At 38.1% G+C, this 27,571-nt stretch overlaps 1 protein-coding gene across 2 annotated transcripts; it reads right to left on the bottom strand.

Moving 5' to 3' along the window:
* Positions 1-12,221: 12,221 nt before the first annotated feature.
* nap1l4a (nucleosome assembly protein 1-like 4a) lies at positions 12,222-25,672 on the bottom strand. 2 transcript variants are annotated; one of them, XM_047345128.1, is made up of 15 exons: positions 25,556-25,672; positions 24,316-24,356; positions 23,558-23,630; positions 21,458-21,602; positions 20,882-20,968; positions 19,490-19,624; positions 19,332-19,403; positions 19,112-19,251; positions 18,771-18,916; positions 16,247-16,266; positions 16,035-16,154; positions 15,853-15,888; positions 15,648-15,701; positions 14,141-14,175; positions 12,222-13,766 (listed from the first exon to the last, which is right to left on the bottom strand). In XM_047345128.1, exons 2-14 carry the CDS (start codon positions 24,329-24,331, stop codon positions 14,170-14,172), a joined length of 1,050 nt encoding a protein of 349 aa, XP_047201084.1. In that variant the 5' UTR covers positions 24,332-24,356; positions 25,556-25,672; the 3' UTR covers positions 12,222-13,766; positions 14,141-14,169. The 2 variants fall into 2 exon arrangements, with proteins under 2 accessions (XP_047201084.1, XP_047201075.1); XM_047345119.1 differs by lacking the exon at positions 14,141-14,175 and having other exon boundaries at positions 25,556-25,671.
* Positions 25,673-27,571: the final 1,899 nt, after the last annotated feature.

Raw genomic sequence — 27,571 nt, 5'->3', positions numbered from 1 at the left:
GCCACGCTGGCATTCTGCACCGTGGGAAAAAGAACAAATGGTTGATGAGGCTTTTGAGCTAACACAATGCTATAGGAGGCACAATTAAAACAGACATGGCTGCAGAACCTGTGGACAGTTTGTGGTGGCAGAGCTCCTCTACCTAACTACAGGGGTTGGACAATGAAACTGAAACACCTGTCATTTTAGTGTGGGAGGTTTCAAGGCTAAATTGGACCAGCCTGGTAGCCAGTCTTCATTGATTGCACATTGCACCAGTAAGAGCAGAGTGTGAAGGTTCAATTAGCAGGGTAAGAGCACAGTTTTACTCAAAATATTGAAATGCACACAACATTATGGGTGACATACCAGAGTTCAAAAGAGGACAAATTGTTGGTGCACGTCTTGCTGGCGCATCTGTGACCAAGACAGCAAGTCTTTGTGATGTATCAAGAGCCACGGTATCCAGGGTAATGTCAGCATACCACCAAGAAGGATGAACCACATCCAACAGGATTAACTGTGGACGCAAGAGGAAGCTGTCTGAAAGGGATGTTCGGGTGCTAACCCGGATTGTATCCAAAAAACATAAAACCACGGCTGCCCAAATTACGACAGAATTAATTGTGCACCTCAACTCTCCTGTTTCCACCAGAACTGTCCGTCGGGAGGGAGCTCCACAGGGTCAATATACACGGCCGGGCTGCTATAGCTAAACCTTTGGTCACTCATGCCAAGGCCAAACGTCGGTTTCAATGGTTCAAGGAGTGCAAATCTTGGGCTGTGGACAATGTGAAACATGTATTGTTCTCTGATGAGTCCACCTTTACCATTTTCCCCACATCCGGGAGAGTTACGGTGTGGAGAAGCCCCAAAGAAGCGTACCACCCAGACTGTTGCATGCCCAGAGTGAAGCATGGGGGTGGATCAGTGATGGTTTGGGCTGCCATATCATGGCATTCCCTTGGCCCAATACTTGTGCTAGATGGGCACGTCACTGCCAAGGACTAGCGAACCATTCTTGAGGACCATGTGCATCCAATGGTTCAAATATTGTATCCTGAAGGCGGTGCCGTGTATCAGGATGACAATGCACCAATACACACAGGAAGACTGGTGAAAGATTGGTTTGATGAACATGAAAGTGAAGTTGAACATCTCCCATGGCCTGCACAGTCACCAGATCTAAATATTTTTGAGCCACTTTGGGGTGTTTTGGAGGAGCGAGTCAGGAAACGTTTTCCTCCACCAGTATCACGTAGTGACCTGGCCACTATCCTGCAAGAAGAATGGCTTAAAATCCCTCTGACCACTGTGCAGGACTTGTATATGTCATTCCCAAGATGAATTGACGCTGTATTGGCCGCAAAGGAGGCCCTACACCATACTAATAAATTATTGTGGTCTAAAACCAGGTGTTTCAGTTTCATTGTCCAACCCCTGTGGATAGATAGATAGATAGATAGATAGATAGATAGATAGATAGATAGATAGATAGATAGATAGATAGATAGATAGATAGATAGATAGATAGATAGATAGATAGATAGATAGATAGATAGATAGATAGATAGATAGATAGATAGATAGATAGATAGATAGATAGATAGATAGATAGATAGATAGATAGATAGATAGATAGATAGATAGATAGATAGATAGATAGATAGATAGATAGATAGATAGATAGATAGATAGATAGGACTTGTATATGTCATTCCCAAGACGAATTGACGCTGTATTGGCTGCAAAAGTAGGCCCTACACCATACTAATAAATTATTGTGGTCTAAAACCAGGTGTTTCAGTTTCATTCCCCTGTAGATGCTAAAGATTGATAAATGTGAAATTTGGTTAATATTCTTTGTAATACACAAGCTACTTTCTTATCATTCTTCTCATCAACTCAACCTAAATACCAAAATGTTAGGACTTATGTTTCTGCCAACCCAAATTTCCAACCTGTAAGAAGCCAAGACTGTGCCAGAAACAGCTCTAAATCATCTCTTTACCCTTCTAAAATAGTTTTGGTATGCAATGTAAACCAAGCAATGACTACAATAACTGATGAAACAGGTGCAAACTTTGTGGGGTTGTGTTTGAGGAAAATGTAAGAACAGTAAAACTCAAGCTTGGCTATTCAGCACAAGGGCCCTGGTACTTATCAAACCAACACCTCCCCAACCTCTCAAGGAGGATGTTGGTGCTGGCTGACATGCATTTCTGCCTGTCCTTATGCGCCGGATAAGGCTCAAGGATAGTGGATAGGAGTAGCATGGCAGAACCTCTCATAACTGCGGTCTTGCACAAAATCCAGCTACTTTCTAAGATAAAACTCTTCGTCTGAGCCTTCAACCTTTTAAGGTAATTAAGATTAGACGTACAAACCCAGAGAATTTTATTGGCACCACTAGAAAAGATTTGCAAATCAAAATTTTATTTTAGTAACATAAGACCACACTGAAAATATTGGAAAATAATACAACCATTAAACATGGGGAAAAAATCACATCTATAAAAATATTTGTTTTAAACAAAATCACCCATGACACACCTATTAGTACCCCTATTGTGAGTTATTTGTTCAACTTCCTTTTTCTCATTGGTTAAAGTAAGAATGAGTCTTCTCCCCTGACATTTCACAGTGCTGGAGCAAAACAAGAGAGAGAGAGAGAGAGCTTTGGTCATCTCTCTTTGCACAATCTCTCAAGATCAGACAACAGAGTTGGTTCTCACTTTTTCAGGTTGTTAGTAGGGTGTAAATGGCAGTGAAACGAGGCTTATTTTGTGTCTGGTGAACCATGTCTGTGTTGATCCAGCCATGTTTTAAACCATTATCTTGTTGACGTACCCAGTAAGGACCCAGTTTTACAAAGCCTCGCAAATGTTTATATCAAATATGAATCTATTTCAAAAAGTTCATGAACCCATGCTGTCTAACAGGGTTCTCTTTTTTGAAAGAGAAATAGATGCCCAGCTTCACAGATCCTCCACCGTACTAAACAGTGGGGATGAAGAGCTTTTCATGCATTATGGGTTTGCTGCACACCAGACCCACCTGGTGGGTATAATGCCATTTGGCCAAAGCACACAGTTCCAGTTAAAGTCCCAGTAGAATTAAGAAGACTTGAAATGTCTGTGTTTGTAAGGGTGGGACAGAATGTGTTTTTCTTTTTCTGGCAAACACCCTCAAACAACTGGTTAGCATGTAGCTAAAGTCTGGTTGTTATAAGACTTTGTGACCCCATGACCTGCCTGCCATCTTATAAACTGCCATCTTTTGTCATGTCATATTTATAACACAGAAACACAGGAAGTCATGGAACACTAATTAGAAGTTCATATAAACTTTGATTAACTTGCTATGTTTTAATCACAAAAATGTTTTTAGCTACATCTACCAAGAACAATCCCAGCAGGAATTTAGCTAAAACATTTATTTTCACAAATCTTCAGTGTGTGGTTCTGCTACTGCAATAAAATGAAAATGTATTTTAGTGGATTTAACACATCTTTACTAGATGTGTTGGAGAGGTAACTGTACTTTGCAGAAATTAAAACTGCTAGACATGTACTCTTGCTAAATGAATGTTATTACACTCCAAGGCTTTCTTCTCTAAACTACATAGAGATTAATGTGTGAATATGCAACAGCTAAGTATGACTCCAGAATGCTGTTTGGCCTGAAAGAAGCATTTCATGAATGTATAACAAAGAATCTAACTGTCATGCCTGCCTGTAATTCCCACATGTGTTTTATCAGAGGAGTGGGATAACAAAGACGTAGTTCCTCCTATGTCTGTGTGGACAGTTAAGAGGTGTTAAGAAGTGTGATCCAGAGGGTTACTCTGGAATTTCATTCTTGACGTTTTGATGCTGCGAAGAATGGCAGCTATGCAAGTTGGCATTTCTTCCCCCAGTGAGGAATTCTTCTTTCATTTTGCCTCCTACATAGCTTCACTGCACCTTGTATGATAAATCAAGAGTCTTTCCACAGTATTAATCTTATCTGTAATGGGCGACTTAACAGCTGAATTTTTCTTGCTTGTATTTCAGCCATTGTATGTAACCTTTTTTGTCAAGGTCTGGCTGACAACTCCACTCTGAATTTAATCAATTTGAAGAGGCGTCTCTGTCAAATAAGCTGTAGAACCAATGAAGAATTAAACTAATCAGAAACTTCCAGTTACAAATTTTGCCTACTTTAATGAGGTTATATTTCATACAACACAATTAAATCTTTAAAAGATTTTAAAAAGAATGCAGAACATCTCAAAAAATGTGTCTTGAATAAAACTAACCCACCCTGATTCTATCCGGTCATATATGTTACCTCCGTTCAAACCCTGCATGATTCTCCATAAGACACAGACATATAATTTACATATATTTAAACCAGGCTTGGCCTTGATCGACCCATTTTGCAGGCACCTTATGCAACTTGAAACCAGTTCACGCAACCCAGCCCTGACTGGCTGCTTTCTCAGGGCACAGAAGTCAAACAGACTGATTCAGGTTAAACACGCCACACCTAGTTACTCATTCATTCACTAAGCCGTTCATAAATCCAGACAGAGGACTAATGCAGCGCTGCTATGGTGTGACTGGGCGTGACGCTTTTCTCACAAATCTAAGGCAAAAAGGAAACTGGAGATAATGAATACAAGAGCTAAGATTAGCTTGTGCTATTATTTATATTTGAACTTAAAGCACACACAAACAGACAGACAGAGGAGCACAAATGTGAGAGAAGAGGGTGGAGCTTTAAGATAAATGTATTTATTTTAATTCCCACAATAATGAGTTTCACTGAATGTACCTAAACAAGTATTCAGTGTATCAGCTTGGATTTGATTTTTTCCTTCCACAGTCTAGAGCAACATCTCATGTCAAATGTGAGCTGGAATAGAAATGAAATAACCCATAAAAAAGGTTGAGCTTTGGCTAAGATCTCTTCAGAATCCTGCTACGTCTCCATTTTTTAACGCCCACATACGACATCAAAGCACAAAGATTTACTGTGAACCAAGCCTGTGTTGATCCACGGCCATGTTTGGTCTTGTTTCTGGAGGAGGCTGTGCCCCTCTCATCACCTTTAGGATGTCAGCCAGGCTGCTTGAAGAGTGTTACATTGAGGAGTGTGCCGTGGAAACGTTGGCGGAGGAGGTTGTGGTAATCTACAGGTTCTGTGTATGATTAGCGTGGGCTGAAGTTCCATGGAACAAACAAGTTTACGCCTCTAGGCTTGCCCTCTTTCACCTGTATATACTGTACATAAAAGCATTTAATAACATTCAACTTTTTCACATGTCATATTAAAACCACAAACTGTAATGTATTTTATCTGAATTTGATTTGATAGACTAATACAAAGTAGCATAAATATTGAAATGGAAGGAAAATACTAGATGACTAGGCTATTGTAACACTAGTGTGCTTTGAGCTAAATTGTTTTCTCTGGCTGTATACATAGGGTTGCTGTCTTGCTTTGCAGTTTCTAACAGGCTGCCTTGCCCTGTATTTAGCTTAATGCATCTTACCATTAAATATCTTAATAACATGGTGCTACCACCACTTCGTTTCACTCTGAGGATAGTTTGTTCAAGGTTAGTTAAGCCAAAAAGCTAGTTTTCCTCATCTGTCCAGCAGAGCACACGTTTGCAGCAAACTTTTCAAATAAGCCAGAATATCTGTCCTGTCAACAGATTCCCCCACCTGAGATGTGGTTTTATGCAGCTCCTCCAAAGTTATCATTGGCCTCTTAGCTGCTTCTAATAGTCCACTTGGCTGACCTACCAGTTTAGGTGTCATACTTTTTTCAGTCTTGGAACATGGACTGAACGGTGCTCCATAATGTATAAAGCTTGGGAGAAATTGAAGTTAGTGGTTGTAACATGACAAGATTTGAAAAAGTTGGTGCATAACTTTAAACCTCCACAATAATCGCCTTAATCATGGTGCTAGACTGAAAGGTTGGAGGATAACTAATGTCAAATTGACTGGCAAACATGGAGCTGCTTTCACAGATGGATTAAACCAGAAAGTGGGATTTTTCTGCCTTAGCTGTTAATTCAATAAATCCAAATGTGTCACATTAGTTAGTTTGTGGTCAGTCTTTCCTGGAGCTGTGGATGGCTATAGTCTCTTTATCAGGCTACCCGTTCAGCTCATTTAGCTCTGAACACCAACCCTGCATCAGCAACATAAAGTATCTCTCTATTCCCTCTCCTCTCTGGAGTTGGCTCACATCACATCCGCTCAGAAGGAAGCTGCACAGAAGACCCCACACAGGCAACCCCGTTCACCCTCTCTCTCCTGGGTGTGCTCACAAATACAATACTTGTGAAAAAGCACGTTAAGGCTGAGAGGTTGTTGTGGGTGCAGCTGCAGCTGAGATGAAGGCTGGAAGATGACTTCTATTTACAGTTCTGCTTGATGAGGTTGAGACCATTTGCAAATGCAATAGCTGCATCAGTATGAATACGTGTTTGTTCCACCCGTCTTCAGAACGTGGAGGTGGCCTCTGTTTCAGCCCATTACACTGAATTCTTCTGCATTTGTTGTTGTTAAACTCCCTCTTTGTCCACACACCCATGGACATCAAACAGATGAAAAGGAGTGTAAGAAGGATGAGAATACAAAGACTCGCTAGTTTCCATTTTGTTTTCATGCTAAGTTCCAAGCAAAATAACTTTAGGTTATGTGGTTTTATTGTATCACTTAATCTATTACATTTTTTATGTAACTTTGAACAAATTGAAATGCCTGACGTGACATATTTCTACAAAATTTACAGTCATTAAAAATTAGGACACCCAATTAAACATTTTGTCATTTTATAAGAAATGTTCACATATTGATGTCAAGTTTGAATTTTTGTTTATCTCTTGAAGAGATTGTCGTTTAATTCCACTTCATAGAAATGACCCTTGCTCATATCATTAAGCAAAATATATTAACAGAAATGCCTTTTCTAGCAAAGGAAAAAGTTAGGACACCCTATTTCCTGACAGCTAATATTAACCTCCGTGGTTTAAATAACTTCAGCAAGTATGTAGCCATATACCAGTCTCTGATATATGAGGAAAGTTTGCCCTACTCCTCATTTTTAGCTATAAGGTGTTTGAGGTTTCTTTTATGTAGAGTCTGTTTCCAGGCACCTCACAACATCTCAATGAGATTAGGATATAGGCTTTGACTAGGCCCAAAACCTTGTATTTCTTTATTCTCAACCAGTTCTTGGAGGATGTCAAAATATGTTTTGAGTCATTAGGGTCCAGTTCTACTTTAGCTTTTTTTATTTATACAAATAGTCTTGCATTTTCCTCAAGCACCCTCTAATGGTAGACATTATGCTGGATTCTATGATGGTAAGATAGCAAAGGCCTGAAAAAAAAAAGCATCCCCGAACTATTACACCTCTACCTCTGGACTTCCAGGCTGGTTTATCCCAAACATTTCCTCTGTTCTGGTGTCCAAATAATTCAGTGTTAGACCCATCTGTCACAATAACATTACGTTTTCTCTGGCAAACTTCAGTCTGCCCTTAGTGTTTTTCTTACAGAGCAAAAGTTTCTTCCTTGCACACCTCCTATGAAAGTTAAAGTTGTTCAGTATCTGCATGTTGGTCCAACCATATAATTTTATGGTTTTGAAGACTTCTTTTAGCATCTTACAACATGCTGTCAAGGTGAAGTTGCTTGGATGAACAGAGCTGGGTATGTTTTCAGTTACTTTGAATGTCCTCCACTTGTAGGCTATTGGAAAGGCTGATTTCAAATTCTTCTGAGACCTCTTTAAACCTATTATCAGTCTCATTAGCTGCTATAGTTCTTTTTTGAAGGCCTCAGACAGACCTTTCATTTCTCACTTTAAGGAGCACACCAAACTACCATGGCAAACGTCTTTCAAAGTGCTGAGCAATAGCATTCTCATCATTACCCTACATTATGTGTAATTTTAGCCAATTTAAGTATGAAAATGTGAAGATTACCTTATTTATTCCCATCAGAAACAGAACAAAACACTTTAAAGCCTTTCCTTCAGTTCAACTAAGTTACATTACTTTACATCTGTCTGTATTGATAACATTTATGTTAAATATCCATAGGTCAAACTATCTTTTTCACAACTGTAAGTATGAACAGACTTCTGGACTCTTGTAACTCCACTTTCCAATTCAGTTTCTCTGGCTTTGTTATTAAAAATGCAAAAATGAGCTCTGAGTCACAAATGGGCTCGTTGTTGCACCAAGGCAATCCTCAACCCCACACAACAGATTTAGTATGAATAGCTTCTTGTTCGCAGTTCATGTGAAGCAAAATCTAACAAACAGCCGAACAGGTCATTTTGGTATTAGTGTTCTCTGGAGAATTCACCCATTTGTTTCCCGGTTATAGGAAACGCCTCTCAAGTGCTTCTAAGAGCAATCTTTGATGGTAACCAGGACCTCATTATCTTTATGTCATCCAGACTTCTGTTTTCTCCCTGCCTCATGTTAACACCTTTGTTCCCAAGAAGACGGGAGTCTAAACACACATCTGAACTCTTGGTGTCAGAAAAGAAACTGCTGTCAAGGGCCATGCTCCCCCAAAAGCATTCTGTAAAATCTCCCATGCCGCCTCCAAACATTGTAACAGAGATGTACATTAGTTCAGTCTGTGAGACAGGTTTCCAGACTTTTCTATTGCTTTGGTAGAGGTTACAAAGCCTTCTGCCTCTAGGTTGATAGCAAATGAAGGGCTCAATTCAGGTTTAAACTGACTTTATGCTTGGTTCTAAGCACTTGGCAATCATTTATAAACCATCACCTGATGTCTAATAGTTAGGTTAGAGTGTGTCCTGTCACATTGTGCCAGCAACAGCAGGTGCATTCACCCAAGGAAAGTTATCAGCACAGAAGTCACACTATGACGTTAAAATATGCTGCACAGTTAAACCATCAGGAAGCTTCACAGCAAAGCTGTTGCGCCTTGCACAAATATTCACACCCCTGGAACATTCCAATAATTTGTAACATTATACCCACAAAAAACATATTTTGTTAGAATTTTATGGTATACACCAACTCAAGGTGGGGCACAATTGTGATGTGGAAGGAAATACATGGTTTTAATTTTTGGTCTGAACATTGTGGCATGCATTTCTATTTCCTGTGCTGGACTTACAACCTTTTTAGGGTTTCCCCCGCCTCTTGCCCAATGACCGTTGGGGATAGGCAACAGCCCTCCTGCGACCCTGCAAGGATTAGCTGTGCAGACAATGACAATACTTTGTAGATACACCCTTTTCAGCAATTCCATCTATGAGTTTTGGGGTACGTCTATCAGTTTTGAACATCTGAAGGCCAAGCTTTGTGCATTCTTATTTGCTCGAACTCGGCCAGACTAAATAAATTGCATCTAAAAAAAAAGCCCTTTTGAATGTTACACACTGTTGCTGTCCTGCTGGAAGTTAAGCCTTCACCAGTCTTAAAACTTTTGCAGCCTCAAACAGGCTGTCTTCATTGTATTTAGCAATCCTGGAAGATCGCAGGATGGATTTAGCTCCATCAATTTTCTCATCAACTCTAGCCAGTTTACCTCTACTGACTAAAGAAAAGCATCCCCACATCAGGACGCTGCATTTACCAGGTTACACATAGACACAAAGCGCTTTCATTTATTCAAGAGTGCAGTTTTGGTCTGTTCTGACTAGAACACATTTTCCATGTTTGCTTTGTCCCTTGTATGGCTTGATGGAAACTGTTGGTTTCCTTCTTCTGACTTTCTTTCTGTTATTGTTTCATAAAGTCCAGTGTTGCAAACTATTAATGGTTGTCCTGACTACTTTTCCTCCTGCTCTTTGAATCTCAGCAGCTCCTCCAAAGTTACCATGGGCATCTTGGCCACTTCTTTGACTAATGCTCTCCTTGTCCAGCCTGTCATTTAGGATGGCCATGTCTAGGTGGGTTAGCAGTTGTGCCATAATTTGTTTCTTTTATCCTTGACCCGTCTGATGCATTTCTTGAGCTTCGTTAATGTTCTCCAACAAACCCCGAGACCTTCACAGAGCCGGTAAATTCATATTGAGATTGAATAACATACAGATGGACTCTGTTTACTAATTAGGGGGACCTCTGAAGGCAGTTGAATTAACTAGATTTTAATTAGGGGTATCAGAGTAAAGGGAGCTGAATTCAAATGCATACAACACATTCCAGATTTTTCTTTGTAAAGAGTTAAAAACCCATGTGTGCTTTCATTTCCACATTATAGTCATGTGCTCCTTTGTGTTGGCCTATCACATAAAATCCCAATGTGACGAAAAGTGGAATTGCTAAGGTATTAATACTTTCGCAAGGCACAGTGCATTTCAAAAATTGGGTATCCTAATTATTCCTAATAATCCCAATTCCTAATTATTTCACAGAGATGTACTAATGTGCAACCTTTGCCCTAATCTTATCACAAAATGGATAATTAGAGCTGCACAATATTTTAAAATACAACTGTCAATGCAACATCAATATGTGCATATGATTGCAATTGGTTGGTTCACTGTTTTCCAACAAGGGATGGAAAACAAAATGTGGGTTAATCCCAACACATATCCACAATTATAGCAGCCTGTATAGCAGCATGTACACACGTGGACAAAATTGTTGGTACCCCTCGGTTAATGAAAGAAAAACCCACAAGGGTCACAGAAATAACTTGAATCTGACAAAGGTAAAAATGAATAAAAATTCTCTGAAAATGAACAAATGTAAGTCAGACATTGTTTTTCAAACATGCTTCAACAGAATTATTTTTAAAAATAAACTAATGAAACAGGCCTGGACAAAAATGATGGTACCCTTAACTTAATATTTTGTTGCACCACCTTTTGAGGCAATCACTGCAATCAAACGATTCCTATAACAGTCAATGAGACTTCTGCACCTTTCAGAAGGTATTTGGTCCACTCCTCATGAGCAAACTGCTCCAGTTGTCTCAGGTTTGAAGGGTGCCTTTTCCAGACGGCATGTTTCAGCTCCTCCCAAAGATGCTCAGTAGGATTTAGGTCAGGGGTCATAGAAAGCCAATTCAGAATAGTCCAATGTTTTCCTCTTACCCATGCTTGGTTATTTTTAGCTGTGTGTTTTGGGTCATTATCCTGTTTCAAGACCCATGACCTGCGACTGAGACGAAGCTTTCTGACACTGGGGAGCAACACATTTTTCTCTAGAATCCCTTGATAGTCTTGAGATTTCATTATACCTGCACAGATTCAAGACACCCTGTGGCAGATCCAGCAAAGCAGCCCCAGAACATAACAGAACCTCCTCCATGTTTCACAGTAGGGACAGTGTTCTTTCCTTCATATGCTTCATTTTTCTGTCTGCGAACATAGAGCTGATGTGCCTTGCCAAAAAGTTCAATATTTGTCTCATCTGTCCATAGGACTTTCTCCCAGACGCTTTGTGGCTTGTCAACATGTAGTTTGAGAAATTCCAATCTGGCTTTTTTATGATTCATTTTCAACAATGGTGATCTCCTTGGTCGTCTCCCATTAAGTCCAATTTGCCTCAAACAACGTCGGATGGTGCGATCTGACACTGATGTTCCTTGAGCTTGAAGTTCACCTTTAATCTCTTCAGAGGTTTTTCTGGGCTCTTTTGTTACCGTTCATAATATCCATCTCTTTGTTTTGTTATGGATCTTAAATTTCTGAATAATATATGCAACTGTAGTCTCAGGAACACAAAGCTGCTTGGAGATGGTCTTATAATCTTGACCTTTAACATGCTTGTCTATAATTTTCTTTTTAATCTCCAGAGACAACTCTTTCCTTCACTTCCTCTGGTCCACGTTGAGTGTGGTTCACACCATGTCACCAGACAGCACAGTGACTACCTGTAGCCCAATATATAGGCCCCCTGAATTATTATAAGAATGTAGACACCTGTGATGCTAATTAATGGACACACCTTGATTTAACATGTCCCTTTGGTCACATTATTTTCAGGGGTACCATCACGTTTGTCCAGGCCTGTTTCTTGAATTTATTTTTTAAAATAATTCTTTTGAAGCATGTTTGAAAAGCAATGTCTGATTTTCGTTTGTTCATTTTCAGAGAATTTTTATTCATTATTTCCTTTGTCAGATTCAAGTTATTTCTGTGACCATTGTGTGTTTTTCTGTCGTTAACCGAAGGGTACCAACAATTTTGTCCACATGTGTAACGTAGTCGTATTTTGTAAAAACCATCCAAAACACATCACCATGTTGCACAACTTTAATAGAATATTTTAACTAACTCTGTACAAATTGAAAAGAAAGATTGCAAGTAACAAACTGTGATTAAGAACCAGTTAAGGCCATCGCTAGCGCACGGTTAGATGGGGTAGAATGAACCGTGGCATTTGAGAGAACCATCCAATGAGATGTACAATCGTTCTTTTTAAAAAGAGGGAGGTGGAGGAAACGGGGAATGCTGTCGCTACTATCGAACAGTCATCAGGCAAACATGTCCAAATAAATGGCCAAAATCCATGTGCAGAAGAGAAAATACATTGGCACCCTGTTCCATAAATATTTCCACGGAACCATTAGACATTAACTGAAATGTTTTTTATATATATTTATATGTTTAACAACTTTAAATGTTGCTTTACATTACATTATTCAACTAGCAAACTATTTCAAAAATCCACATTTGTCTTTACATTTGGCTTCTTGGCAACAGAACGTACATTTCATCCAAGCTTCCTGCACTATCCCATCACAGACTCTGAAGTTTGTTAGGAATCAGATGCATAAAAGAAGCCATTTCATACAAATCATGTTTAAGCTTAGAACATCCAACAGTCTGTAATCAGCAATTATAAAGAGATGTGTTCTTGTCCAACTTTTTCACATTGGCAGAAAGTTTAAAGAGCCTTTCAGGACCGAAGGGGTAAACAGATAAGAGAAATGAATGATAGTTTTAGAGGTACACCTACATGTCTGTTCCAAAGTCCTGATCAGTATCATGCTTGGTTTAAATGTTTGTGGAACCCAGCTAACATGGGCAGGAGTGAGCAGACCATGTATTTAAATGCATGTTAAAAAAGGAAAAGCAACTTCTTGTCTGCTTAAAAGATTTAAGCAAGTGACTAGCCTTTTAATGCCTTAAAGCATTCCCTCACCAAAGAACATCCCATCCAGTTGCATGACACCACAATAAATAGTCCAATGACACAATGAACATTTAAAACAGTAAAGGAAATTCAAAATGGTGCATTGTATGTCTTAAGAAATAATACCATGACAAAAAAAAAAGAAAACCTAAAACAACCCCAGTGATAGGTTATGTCAATCTTGATCAGCAGTTTCCTGGTAAACTCAATTTATTTGTTGGCATTAAAAACCCCTGAGTAGTTGACCTATTTCCATGAAAAGTAAAGTTGCAAGCGATTCCTTTCCCATCTTACTCCTTATAATGTTCTGAGTTTTTCAGCAGACACCTAACTCAATAAAAGAAAATGGCTGTACCTATGTGATACCATGGTCACTGAATTAAGAGTTGATTCCTGCTGTGAGGTCAAATGAAACCGAAATAAAAATAGCGAGACAGTGCAAGACTGTAGAAAAAGAAGTCATGCTCATAGTAAAAACACAGGTTTGGGTTCTATTGCATTTCAATGAGTTTGTAAAAGGGCTAAGCCTGCAAGACTAGGAGGTCTAATGGACAGGCTGAGAATTGATTTGATGGACAGCAGGTCTCGACCTCCCCAGATCATCACGGTTACTGCTGCTTGCATTCGGCAGGTTGAGGCTGTTCTTTCTGTGGACAACAAGGAGAGAAAACAAGATTAGGAAACAACAGAGCTTAGAAAGCCTTCCGAGCGTTAGTAAAGCTCTTCTCCATGCCAACTAAGAAAGGAAATGCAGAAGACTGAAGGCACCTGGCTTGGTGAGGTAAAGGTAATACTGTTAGAAACCTGGGATGAGACAACAGGAGGGAACAAATAGAAAAGAAATGACTAAGAGAGCAGACGTCTCATTTAATCCAAGATGTGAGTCAGAGTTTAAAACTATATCTTAACCTACCAGGAGAATAAGGGGCGCAAAGAAGTAGAAATACAGCAATAATAATCACAAAGCCCCCATAAAAGGGTGTGCAAAGAATATGGGATGCCATCTTTACTTCTCCCTTACCTAGAAATGCATGGAGTGAGAATGATTGATTATGCCTGTAATGAACGGATCCAGGGTAAGGGAGAGACAAACGGTATGAAAAGGATTAATTATCACATTCACAGATGAAAGTGAGCACAAAGTGAAACATTGCAGGAGTTGGTCAAAGAGCCCCCTAAAGTAAAAATGAATAACTGATGAATGAGAGTGAAACTCAGCACAACTTGAATCTAAAGAGACTTTAGCTTACCTCCAAGTAACTGCTTACAAAGCCCAGTAAACCTTAGTCACCTTAAGAATGGATTAAACTAAAAATGATGTTCTCTCACTCACTGCGCTGAGCCTTTAAACTGCAGAAACCGATTTTGGTTTTCATACAAGAGTCAGTTCCCATTCCAAGCATTTCTGTACTGTAAGAAAAACGACTAGCTGATTTTAGACTTTTTTCAGCTTTGGCAGACATATACAGCGTGCAGAACACGTACTTGATACACTGTTGATTTTTAAGGTTTTCCCACTTGTAAAGCATGTAGAAGTCTTTAATAATCATAGGTACTCTTCAACTGTGCATGACGGAATCCAAAACAAAAATCTAGAAAACTAGGCAGTCTCCAGACCTGAACCCAATCGAAAATCTTCTGAGGAAGCTAAAGTCTGTATTGCCCAGCAACAGCCCCGAAACCTGAAGGATCTGGAGAAGATCTATATGTAGGAGTGGTCCAAAATCCCTGCTGCAGTGTGTCCAAACTTCGTCAAGAACAACTGGAAACATCCGATATCTGTACCAAATATTGAGTTTGTTCTTCTGATGTAAAAATGTGATTTTCTGGATTTTTGTTTTAGATTCAGTCACTCACAGTTGAAGAGTACCTATGATAAAAATGAAAGACTTCTACATGTGTACGTATGTGAATGGTTGAGATATGCTAAATATAATGTCTATACCATGTTGAGATTAGGCAGGGTTCATTGACCTGGATCAAGGTATGCCAGAGTTCTCCATCACACCATTTCTGTGGTTCACAGTACTTGTAATGAGGTGCTCTATGGAGCACAGAGTAGCTCCCCTTTCTTGACATGTTGCTGAACACACTGCCGATCAGCTGGCTGAAGGAAGACCACTACATACTTTTCCCTTTCTTACAGTAAAGGCAAGTTCAGCTGCAAGAAATATTTCTTGTAGCAAAAAACAGTTCTTAAAAAATGTTTTGGTTATTTAAGCAGCAATTGTTTTAAAATTGGCGTAAAAAAAAAAAAAAAAAAAAAGCAGTTATATTACATTTTTGTTTTAAATCCAATGATACAGTAAAATAGAAGGTTTTTATATAGTAAGACCCTCATAACAACCCAAACCTAGTCTAGATAGGTTAATAAAGTATAGTGCCACAGCATTTTGCATGTTACTTATTTTTAGTAGATGTTGGGAGTTTTTTGTAGCATTTTTAATAGACACTTGATCCTATGAATCTATAGATATTTCAGAACGCTAGTCTAAAGAAAAAGTCAAAGCTTTACGGTGCAAACTGACCTTGGGGTCAGTATCACCCTCTTCGTCATCATCATCACCCTCCTCATCTTGTTCCTGTGACACAAAGAGGCATTCTTAGCGACATGAGCTTAAAGGGAGTGATGCATTGAGGGGTTGAAGCTGCACACCCAGGATGCACCTAAGCAGACAGACTTGTATTTCAAATCTCAAAGGCTTTACAAATTAGAACACTATTATTACCAACCTCTTCATCACTCTCTTCCAGTTCTTCTTCTTCGAACTGCAAAACAATCAAGCGTTAAAACTCCCAACAGTCATTATAGGCTTAGCTTTTGTATCCTCATACTGCCTGTAAACTTCCTATCATGTGAACCGAGTGCTGAACCGTCCCTATAATCCTGTCTGTTTGTGGGTATAAGGACTTACGCTCTCGTCGTCTTCTAGAGCCTCGCCGGTAAAATACAGCACTGCTCTGGGAACTATTCTCTCACGGAAGAAATGACCGATTTCAAAGTCTGTGGCTAGGTTGAACTCAGAGTCTTCATCCTGTGAAAACAAAACGTTTCAGCAGTTTAACCGAATTGACTAAACAAACAATAACAACTTTATAAATAACATATATATTTACGTTCACTCACCATTTCTCCATCTGGTGAAGCTGCAACATCAAGAAAACATGTAAAGTCAAGAGCAAGCAGTTTTAAAGGAAACAAAATGATGTCAAGGTTAAAAAAAAAAAAAGCTTGTGTGCACTTCACAACACTCAAATTTACCTTCGAGGGTAGAAAAATGTATTTTCTAACAAACAATGTTTGGACAAATATACAAAAAGCTGAATTTTTTGTTTTCTTCACATTATCCTATTAAACTTTTATATTACTTAAAATCTGCATGTACTGTTTTTTCAAAACTGTATTGTTGTCTTACGTTCTAAGCTTGACATTACTGTACAGTAAGGAGGGTTTCATAAAAAAAAAAAAAAAAGTTGTGTAAAATGAATAGGAGATTTTCTGTCCCAATAAAGCAGTATTTTCAGTTTTAGTCTCACTTTAAATCAGTGGGAAAAAGAAAGTCTGTCCAGAAAAAGAAATTTAGTATTTTGAGTGAACGGACTGAAGAAAGGTTGAATTACAGAACATTTTTGTGTCTGGTCACATTGCAAGCAAGAGATGGATTAGTCCCTCCTGACATCTAAGCCCCAAAGCTGCATGCCTGAACACACTTGACAAGATGATATTTATATTCAAAGACAAATCACAACTATGGCTGAACCACAAAGATAACTGCTCATCCTCTGAGAGTCAGAATAGGTTCAGACTTGTCTGACAGGATACGATAAAAGAAAGATTATAAAGGTAATAAATTGCAGCATAACCTGTCCAATCTGACAACTGGTTTATGTATGATGTAAAAAAAAGAAGAAAAACATATTTTCATGCATTACACAATCAGTAAAGCATACACCTCTACCTTTATCACATCTTTATACAATTTCCCTGTAAACTAACTGATCACTAAAGAGGTGTTGCTGCCCCCCCCCCCCGAAAGAAAACATTTTATTTAATCGTCTAATTCAACTTGTCTAATACAGTAGAAACAGTAAAATGTACTGCTAAATATTCAACTTTCAGTTTTCCATTTAGGTAATGACTGTTTTTCTTTTTAAGCTGTGATTCACATTTCTCAGGCAACTGAATCATTGGTGAGAACAACATCACAGAGAAAGTGAGTAAAAATGAAGATGATGCAAAAAAAACCTCCCAAACTGACTTTTATCTGAGGCCCAACTTTAGTTGGAAACAGGTAGCCAGAAACTCGGTCCCAATGAGGCCGCTTAGACCGTAAGAGTCTGGTGCCACCTGCTGGTGAGTTCAAGTTTGAAGAGAACATGTTGACCAGATTGCTTCAGTATCTGTAATTGAACACAGATATAGGAACTCTCCACTTTGTGTGTATTTTGATCAACTTGCCATGTAGGCTGTAAATATGTAGAATATCATCACAGAGTGGTGAGAATGTGTGTCCACAGAACAGAGTTATGTTTTAAATGACCTTAGTGCTATGTAACGGAGCAGCTTCTATCACATTTAAAAGGTAAGATCAGCATTTACAGTATAAAACATAGGTTATGATTTATATAAATCTCAGTTTGTTGTTTTAGTTGGCTGACTGACATCTTCTGTCTCTTTGGTATAGCTCTGATCTCTGAATTCCACCTTTTACTGTAACTAAATTAGGAATTTAGCATCTAGTCTCTGGTGGCCTGCTTCCTAACAGAGTAGGCAGGTCTGAATGTGTTAGCACCAGTGGCGATTGCTCTAAGACTGCAAGGGAAGCTCAGCTTCTCATAAAATGCCAAAAAATAAGTAATCACATATATATTGTTGTGTGTGTACATGTCATTGACTAAATATGCGCTACAACGTGCTCAATTTTTGTTCAGAATCAGCTTCTTATCACTGGTAACGACATGGCTTTCCTCTCATTCATTCCTGCAGCTTCACAGCGCTTTTAACAGTGAGTTCAATAGCGAAGCAAAATGTTGGGCTTTGTCCCGCCCATCGGACGCTCAGCGTCTCTGGGGGTCTATGGGGCAGTGGGCTGGCCTTGGCTGGCCCGGACGCCCAGCTTCTGCATGATGATTGGATGATCTGTCTGAGGCTGAATCCCTTTTTGATTGACAGTGAAATGAGCGAATCAGCGATCTTGATATAGAGCTTCCCCTCCTTGAAAGACCAGCATCCGCCACTGGTTAGCACCCATGGTAAAGATATGAGAAAAGTCTTAAAACTAATTTCTTAGTTATTGTTTGCTAAATTCATTAGCTGTGAAATTCAGAAAAAAAAACATAATCTTTATAATTCAATTACATTTATTCACTAGAAAAAAACAACTAGCTAATAGTTGTTTCTATCACAATGCTTTGGTTGGTCTTTCATGGAAGCCTTCGCTTGTGTTGATTTTTGCTACAAAAACCATCTAGACTTTAAATAACTTATTTCCTCTGTTAACAAATGTTACAAACATAAAGAGGAAAGCAAAAAGATGTAAAGAGCCAAAACAGAAGTATGTTAGAAATACCACCTTTCCTTCAAAAGGTACAAAACAACCTCCAGATAAATTTAATAGAAATTGTGTGTATTGATGTGTTTGCATTCTCACCTTTGACAGGGTTAAAAAAGTTGAAGAAGGAGTCATTGGGAACCTGTTTGGTAACAGTGCGCACAGTGCCACGACCTTTATGCTTCTGCTTCTTCTTTATAATTTTCACCGTCACATCCTTCCCCTTGTGCCAATCTATCTGACATCTAGAGAGAGGAAGCGTGCAAAAAAAAAAAAAAAGCGAGAAGGAGATGAAACCAAGGATGCACAAAACGAGGAGGCTGATATGTGGGATGCAAAGTCAGCAAAGATTAATTTAAAACAACTGGGCAAAAATGGTTTTCAGACCACGCAAGATCTATTTTATATCTGAAGCTGAAAATAAATACTGCGAGTCCTACCCTTCACAGTCAATGATCTCTGGGCCCTCAAATGAGAAAGGATCTGATGCTTCAGGCTCTGATTTCATTTTGTAGACTTTGGTAAGGACTGCATTGTTGAAATAGCCATTGGGCTCAAAGTGGAACTCTAATGTGAAACTCTGTATAAGATGGGGAAAAAATAATTACATTTTACATTGAATTTAGTAATCAAAGCCATTTGGTGCAATTTTATACTTACCATTGGCTGTCCTGGGTCAGAAAACTTTACTTGAATATCTCTTAGGTGCTTTAGGATGGGTTCATCATGTTCCTGATCAACAAATCAAAAGTCCTGTGAAAGACTCTGTACTTTTCTGACATATAGTTACATTTTAAGAGTCTGAGATGAATCCATACCTGCACCATGTCACTGAGCATGTCCACACTCTTGAAAATGGTGAGCCAGAAGTCAGGGATGCCCTTTGGGTCTTCCTCAGGTGTGACTTCCTCCTTCTTTGCATCTTCGATGGTAGCCTTTTCCTTTACTTCCTCCTACCGACAATTAGCAGGAAAAAATCCACTGTTTTATCTATTTCAAGTGTAGGAGTAGTTCATTTTGGGAAACATCTGGGTAAACATGTAAAAGATTGGGAAGGCATGCGAAAAACATACATGACAGACTAACAGTACACCATGAGTAAACTGTAACTGAATGACTACAGAAGAACCAAGTTTCATATTTAGGATTGCATTCAATGTTGAACTGATGTGATAAAAACAGCTACATGACACAATATGAGTAAAAACAATGATCAATATGGCAGAGGAACAAGGCGTGGATCCAGATGGATGTCAGATTTTATAAACATACATGAATAACAAATGAACATGAATGTCCTTGGCAAAATTGGCTTTACTAAAAATGTCAGTTAATGGGCCAGTTAACTGCATCAAGGCATACCAAGGTTTTCAACAGTTTCAAAACTACTAAAGTTTTATAGTCATTTAATGAAATCATTGAAAGTGCTGCAGTGATCAGGGTTTTCTTTAACTGTTAGAACAGACCAACGCAGCATTGCCCTCCTTCACCTGTTGCTGTCCTGTTACTTGGCTTGCTGAAAGAAGGATACTACACATTTCCTTTTTCAGTCCATGGCTGTGTCCAAATTCAGTTGCTGCATCCTTCGAAGGACTGGTCTACGTGGGGAGTCAGGCGTCCTCCCCTGGGATAGCGAGCCTCGACCGCCTGGTCAGCTGACAGCTGGCGAGGCGAGCCGGCCGTAAGCGCAGCGTTAGTGGCCATGTCTGAACATGTCGCAGCCCCTTTGCAACTAAGCAATATTTTGGTAAACCAAGCAGATAATTCAGGTGTAAACAACTACATTGTCGGCCAAAAACATTGTAAAAGTTAATTTTAGTTTTAGAAAGTGCAATATATCCAGCTTTATTCAAAGGTTTTCTCTCTCCTCCGGCCTTTGCTACTTCCTTTTCAACAATCTGCTTCGACCCGCCATGAATCATGGGATAGGGTGGGCCACGAAGGATACACCTGACCCATCCTTCAAATCTGGGGAAAAGGAGGACGCATTTGGACAGCCTTCGTCACATCGCTGTGACGTAATCGGCCTAAAAGACGGCCTTCGAAGGACACAACCCCTTAATTTGGACACAGCCTGTGTATCAAAATCAAAATAACATGTTAAATTGAACATTAGAACTACCACACCACACCATAACATTTTCATTTATGTATTGTAAAACCAGTAGATGTAGGAATATGCCCTAAAGACCAATCAACCCTGCACTTACAGCAAGCTCCTCTTCTTCATCCTCGTCGGTGTGCCATTCACACTCCTCATCTGTGGGTTCAACTGCTCCCGTGACAACCTCTCTTCTCTGTTACAAGATAGAAAGATTATTAGAAAATCTGTGAGTTTAGAGATGGAATGATGCATCCTACTATGGAATATCCTTTTAAACAAATACAAATTTGGTCAGGCTAAATTATGTTCAATAAGCACACTGGTCACCTAAGAGAGACTGACACATGACCATAGTACAAACAGGTGCGACAGGCCACAGCTGTCACTGTCCCACATGTTTAGGAATGGCACAGCTCTTGTCACCATCTCTGGAAATAGCCTGGAGTGACAAAAGCACAGCCGACTACTCGTTGTGACAGTTTTCATTTTAGCACCAAGGATGTAATGTCACTGACCTGGGATCAGGTTAAAGACACAAAATTTCACTGGTGCATAAAAGTTACATTCCTATGTAGGATCACATAGGAACTAAGACTAAAACTTTATTTTCTGAGTTTGTCTGTCTGACATTAAATGCACTAAGACTGTCTAAGAGCCAAATGTATCGGTGATTTGAAATTACCTTGTCAAATAGTGGCTGATATAGAGCTGCATACTTTCTCTCTAGCTCGTGGACCTCTTCGTAGAACTTGGCCTCAATGTGAGCACACTGTTCCTGTAGTCTTTTTAAGGCATGCACTCGCCTCTTCACTGCTTTGGGAAGCACGCTAGATCAGAAGGAAAACAAGGAATTTCAAACGGGGAGATTTCCTACTCTAAAGATACATTTTCCTTTTTCTTTATATTTACAATTATACATTCAATTTCAGAAACAGACTACATGTTCCAAACATTAAAACAATTTTGTTAGGAATAAATGTTTTTTTTGTTTTTTTTTACCTTAAGAAGTAAATGAAGTTAGTCAGAACTGTTCGTTTGTCCTCAAGTTGTTGATGTGAATAGATTGTAACAATGAACACTTAAATACAGTCAGGGATAAAGTATACCCTCTTCTCTTTTTTAATATAATGTATAACTTCTAAAGTTAGTTAAATCAAACTCTAATGGGGCAAAAACACAGATTTAACCTTGATGTCATTTATGAAACAAAAACAAAGGTAATGGCAAAATGGAAAGCTCTGCTTGAAAACAACCAAAATATTTCCTGCCAAATGACCAAGTTTCAAGCAAAGATGAAGGAAAATGGCCTCATGTTTCATTTTAAAATACTTTGGGCATACAGATGGATTCATGATCTTGTGACCGCAAAACAAGCCCAAATCATCATCCCACCACCAAACTTTACTGCTGATTTGATTATTTTGCTTAGAGAGAAGATGCTTCCCCCAAACAACTCTTTTAAGCAACCCTTAACTGTTTATTTTTCCAATGACTGTATTAGAGGAATAAAAATCAGCCCATTCCTAAATCCATCTTGAAGCGGACATGAATGATTCCTCAAAAATGAGAAGAGTTTGTTGTCTAGATATGATTACAATAATCTGTTGCCTACCAGTGATTTGTGAGGTGCAGTAAACAAAATTAAGTTGATGTACGTTATGTTCACTCCTTGTAAAAGACCAAAAACAGATCATGTAAAAAATAGATCAGTATCTGCCTTATTTAGATTTAATGTTCTGCTCAATTTAGGGGAAATTACACAAATAAGCAATGTCAAGCAAAGCACGGAGTCTGTTTTGAGTGTCTGAAAAGTGGAACTGAACACACTTCAATTAACACACTTTATTAACTGACTAAAATTGCAAAAGTAAATAAAACACATGTGGTGAAATTCAGCCTAAAATATATATATATATATATATATTTTTTTTTTGGGGAGGCGCTATATTAACAGCTTTCAATCTGACCCGAAAACTATCCAACTATTTAGCAAAGAATTAATGAAGTTTGAACATCTCCGGCCCAAAAATGAGGCAAGAACTAAAACAATGGTCACCTTTGGATCAAAATATGTATTTTTTTTTTTTAATTGAAGGAAGCAGAATTCACATAACACGCTTCAATTAAACCATATAATGCTCTGAAATGCTTTGCCCATGTTTGCACTATATAGCAAAAGTAAACTACCGTCATGCTAATCAGCTTGACAGCAGTAATGTGGTGGTTTGAAATGTGGAAACATTGTTATTGGGCTTTTTTCCTCACAATTTTGTAGCAGCCCATCAATCAAAAGATGAACAGCATGTGTTATTTACAGTAGCATAAATGCAAAGCAATGTCACTTACCACAAAAATAGTTAGTGGTAATTGTTATTTGTAACATTAGGGACCAGGGAACGCAAACTAACCATCTTGTGGCAGAAGAGAAAATGTTGCTCACCAGTGCAACCCAAAGACAAGCACGATACTGAATTAAAAAGCACTGTGGGTAGGATTTAGATTTACTCTGATAAATGGAAAGGTAAAGGAGTATGCCTCTATATGACTTGCACTCCACATATGTACTTGTAAAAAAGTGTGTTTTGTCAGCCATTCTTGTTATAAAAGAGGTGAGTTTTTCCAAACTAAAGAATCACCTATTTAAAGGGAAGACCAGACTAATGAGACTATATTTATTACTTATCATATGGCACTTAGAGAATGCAGCACAATCAATACTACAAACTGTGAACACATTAATGGAAAACACATATACAAAGTGTTCAAGATGATCTGCTACGACCTTTCCATAAAGGGGACTCCGACAGGTTTGCCCATCTGTCCACCTGGATTTGGCATTGCTTGATCCCCTTTACCTACAACCAAAGTCATTACAATAATACACATAAATTGCACTGTTTTAAACATTGCATTATGTAAAGACAACATAAAGAAACTACAGTAAACATTTAGATATCCAAAACTGACCTGACAGTAACAAAAATCTGTTTCTTTTTATTAAATATTTACAGATTTGAACATCACAGAACAATATTTCATATGTAAAATCCTAAAATAAATCATTATCATCAATGATAAATAACAATACTGACTTAAAAAAAAGCCATAGATTGCTGTCGAATCAGAAGTGAGTGAAAATAAAATATTTTAAGATGTGGAATATTCCTCATTTCAACAAGTTGGATTTTATAAGTGGGAAAACAACAGTCTACTCAGAGGAGAATGTCTAGAAATAGGTATATGGAAAAGATGTTTCAGCATGATTGGAGATTTAAAAATGTTCAATGCATTTTCCTCTGACTTAGTGGTTAAAACAAACTCACCAAAATTAATATTAAAAATCCCTTCCAAAACACAGATTTTCCACTAAAATTCCATGTAATCTATTTAAGTTTTGAGATTATCTATCACTTTTATCTTTCTTACCCATCATGTGAACACAGGCGTTTTACAGGTTAAGATAAGAAACAAACAAGACTTTACTTTCAGATGAAAAACTGTCATGCTGCAAGCAACAATGGTATTAGATTTGTTTTTTACCTTTATTGGCATCCATGATGACCAAATGTCAGCACCTTCCTCTGTAAAAAAAAGAAAAGAAAAAAAGACTTACGAAAGCAGTAATTAGAAGCAGTAACTGGGATAATAGCAATAACCAGGATAATGAAGAAACACGAAGATAGTGAAAGACAGGTGATGACAGGAGGTATGTTACTATCAGCATGTCGGTGACTCTCGTTTTTGGCTCCAATCGCTTGATTGGCAATTACACTATTAGTCTGTTCTCTGCTCCAAAACATTAACCAAGTAGGGATTATTAACAAGTGTCCCTACTAAAAACATAAAGAAAACATACCCAAATATATTCACTATTCAGGGCACAATGTCGAAGGTTAGGTCCAACAAAAATGTGTTTAATTTAATAAAAGATTAGCAGATTTGTTTAAAATCAGGTAAGCAGTCTGTTATTGTTTTTAGGTCTTTATTCCAAAAATCAACTGTTTTCATAAATGGGAACACGTATTTACATCCAGAGCAAGATCTGTGGTCAGACTGTAAATATTTTATAAAATAATTTCAGTTTCAAGGCAAAATGTTCTTAGTAGGTATTGATACAGTAAACATATTAAGATGATAAAATCTAGAAACAGGCAGACAAGTTGGGGGTTTCGAGATAGATTTGAGAAACAATCCGATGACGCATTGACATGATAATGGGAGATAGCTCAGAGAACTACAGCTAGCATGTTTTTTTAATAATAGGAAAAACGTCCACCGATGACCGTGACAGTCACCCTGGACCTCAGCATAATAAAAAGAAAATCTACACCCTTCTCTCAGTAACAGCAAAACGCAAATCCCTATGCTGGTATGGGCGGTTCCAATGATCTGACAGTTAACGACGAGCTAACTGGCTAACCGCGTACTAAGAACAATGCAAACAAAACGAGAAAATCTTAGCACTTGTGTTGTTTCCATTGCTAATTGGTATACGGGTATGGAAAAAGGAGCCTTAAATATACACCAAGTCACATATATTATGCAACTTAATTAAACTCGTTGATAACCGTTTAATGCTACTAGCCGGCCGCTGTAAAAGGCTAATATTATCTAGCTACCGTTAAGCTCGCGGGTCAATAAAAGCACCGGAGTTTCTTAAAACCGAGACGAAAACACTTCGTTGCGGTTTACTTAATAACATATAGGGCCGATGAATGACACTCAAAAGGCGCAATAAATGTTGTTAGTAATTAAGTGTGCAACATTTCGACAAGCTTACCTCTAACTAGGATAGTCTCCTCGCTCACGCGTCTACGCTGCTAACCCCACGAGCAAAAAGCTTGCCCAGCATCCCGCACTCTGATTGGACGGCTGGAGAAAAGCGAGCGCCGTGCTGCATTCAAGTGCTGCCTTGCAGAAATGTCTATTACGAACAACACCCACGTGAAATGGAAAACTTGCTTGTTTTCCTACAAGAACCAGGATGGTTCCAGATGTTAGGGTCAATTTGTCGAGCAATAGCGACAGTTGAAATTATTTTACACTGCACGATAGCACAGAGGATATAAAATTATGATAAAAAACCTGAAAAAATTGTCCTTTATTTTATTATACAATAAATCTGTTTTATTTAAATATTTTCTCTTTAATCATTTACTTGTGAACTGAATAGCTGATATATTTATTTATTTAATGCAATAATACAGTTGTATTTAAAGCTTCACACTATGTTCATTTGACAGTTTATTTGTTGGATTATGAGACTTTTGGCCCTGTAAAAAAAAATGCCATAACTCAATAAATAAATTAATTTTGATGCACATTTTTATATTTGTGATCATTTAAATAAAACTTGAACACATGCATAAAATGCATCTAAAGTTATTCAAATGTGTCAGTAATTGTTTTAAATAAACAATTACCTAAATAAATGTGGAAGTCACTTATAATTTTAATTCATTATATGTTAAAAATTATATGTTGCGGTAGTTATTTAATATTTCCTATGTAACAGTCATTCATGGAATTAATGAAACTGTCACTATGGCTTTTCAAATAGACCATAACATGTGATTGCTTCACCTGCACAGCAAGTCAACTGCCCATATGTATAGCAGTATTACCCCCGCCAACTGACCGCCTGACAGACAACAGAAATTAATGATATGCTGCAGCACAGAACTAAGAATTAATTAAAACAATACGAAACTAATTATAGATACCTTTAACATGTTGATTCAGTTGATTAGTTATGTATATATTTATCTGTGGAACCTTGACTCACCAATATTTTTACAGTCTCGTTCAACCTGGAAAAAGTTTTCACGAGAAAATGCTGGTGTGTTTGTAGAGAAACATCATTTTTTGTCCATATCACATGCAGGCCACTAGAGGGCTTCATCCATCCATGCCTTGTAACAAAATCAGTAGCCTACATAAGGATTTAAAAACAGAAGGGGCTAATGTATTTTAGATTATTCACAGGAAAGAAGCTAATTTTGTTTTTCTCAAGGGAGTGTTTACCCTTTTGAGCTTCTTCTATTTTATAGAAACACATGTAGATGTATTACTGGTTATTTCAGTAAAACCCAACGAGCCTTTTTCAGGTTCTCTCACCTTATGATAAATTAATATGGTAACAAGAAGCAAAATTCCCATTACCTGTAATGGTTAGAATATGGATTTATTTGAGTGGAATTAAAAGTTCTATGAAAAACCTTCTTTAAACATTTTCCAATTACAAATAAAGGTTTTTGATAGCAGTAATGGATTCCACTGATATTAATTTTCATGGAAGACAGAAGAAGTGTATTATGATCTGCTAACAAAAATGTTCTGCAACATAATTTACTATGGAAAACAAACAATTGTTAAAGTCTTGTTAAACCAATAACTGAGAAAAGGCCTAGTTGTTCTGTATAATAACATAATTCTATTTTTGTTTGCTCCTAGAATCACCAGTAGTGATTATAAATATGTCTGAGTGAAGATTTGGGGTTGGAAGTGTTAAAAGCTGTGAGACAGCTTCTGCCATCTTTTAAAAATAAGAAGGCAGATCCACTTTTCTTTCTCATTTAATATTTAAAACTACACAAATCACAAATCCACAGGGTTCTCACATCATGACTACTTTTAAAACAGGAATTCACTTGAACATGTTTTGTTGCCAATCTAAAATAAATAAGCCTGTGTACCAGACTTATTGTACCAAACTAGAGCTGGTGCCCATAAAATGTGCTTCTTGTGAAAACAGCCTGGTTTGGGGACAGACGTAAAATCTGAAATCCGGTCTTTT

Source organism: Girardinichthys multiradiatus, chromosome 2 (assembly GCF_021462225.1).
Source record: "Girardinichthys multiradiatus isolate DD_20200921_A chromosome 2, DD_fGirMul_XY1, whole genome shotgun sequence".
Classification (NCBI taxonomy): Eukaryota; Metazoa; Chordata; class Actinopteri; order Cyprinodontiformes; family Goodeidae; genus Girardinichthys; species Girardinichthys multiradiatus.
The sequence above is the reverse complement of the archived record's forward strand: the minus strand, read 5'-3'. Positions and strand labels throughout refer to the sequence as shown.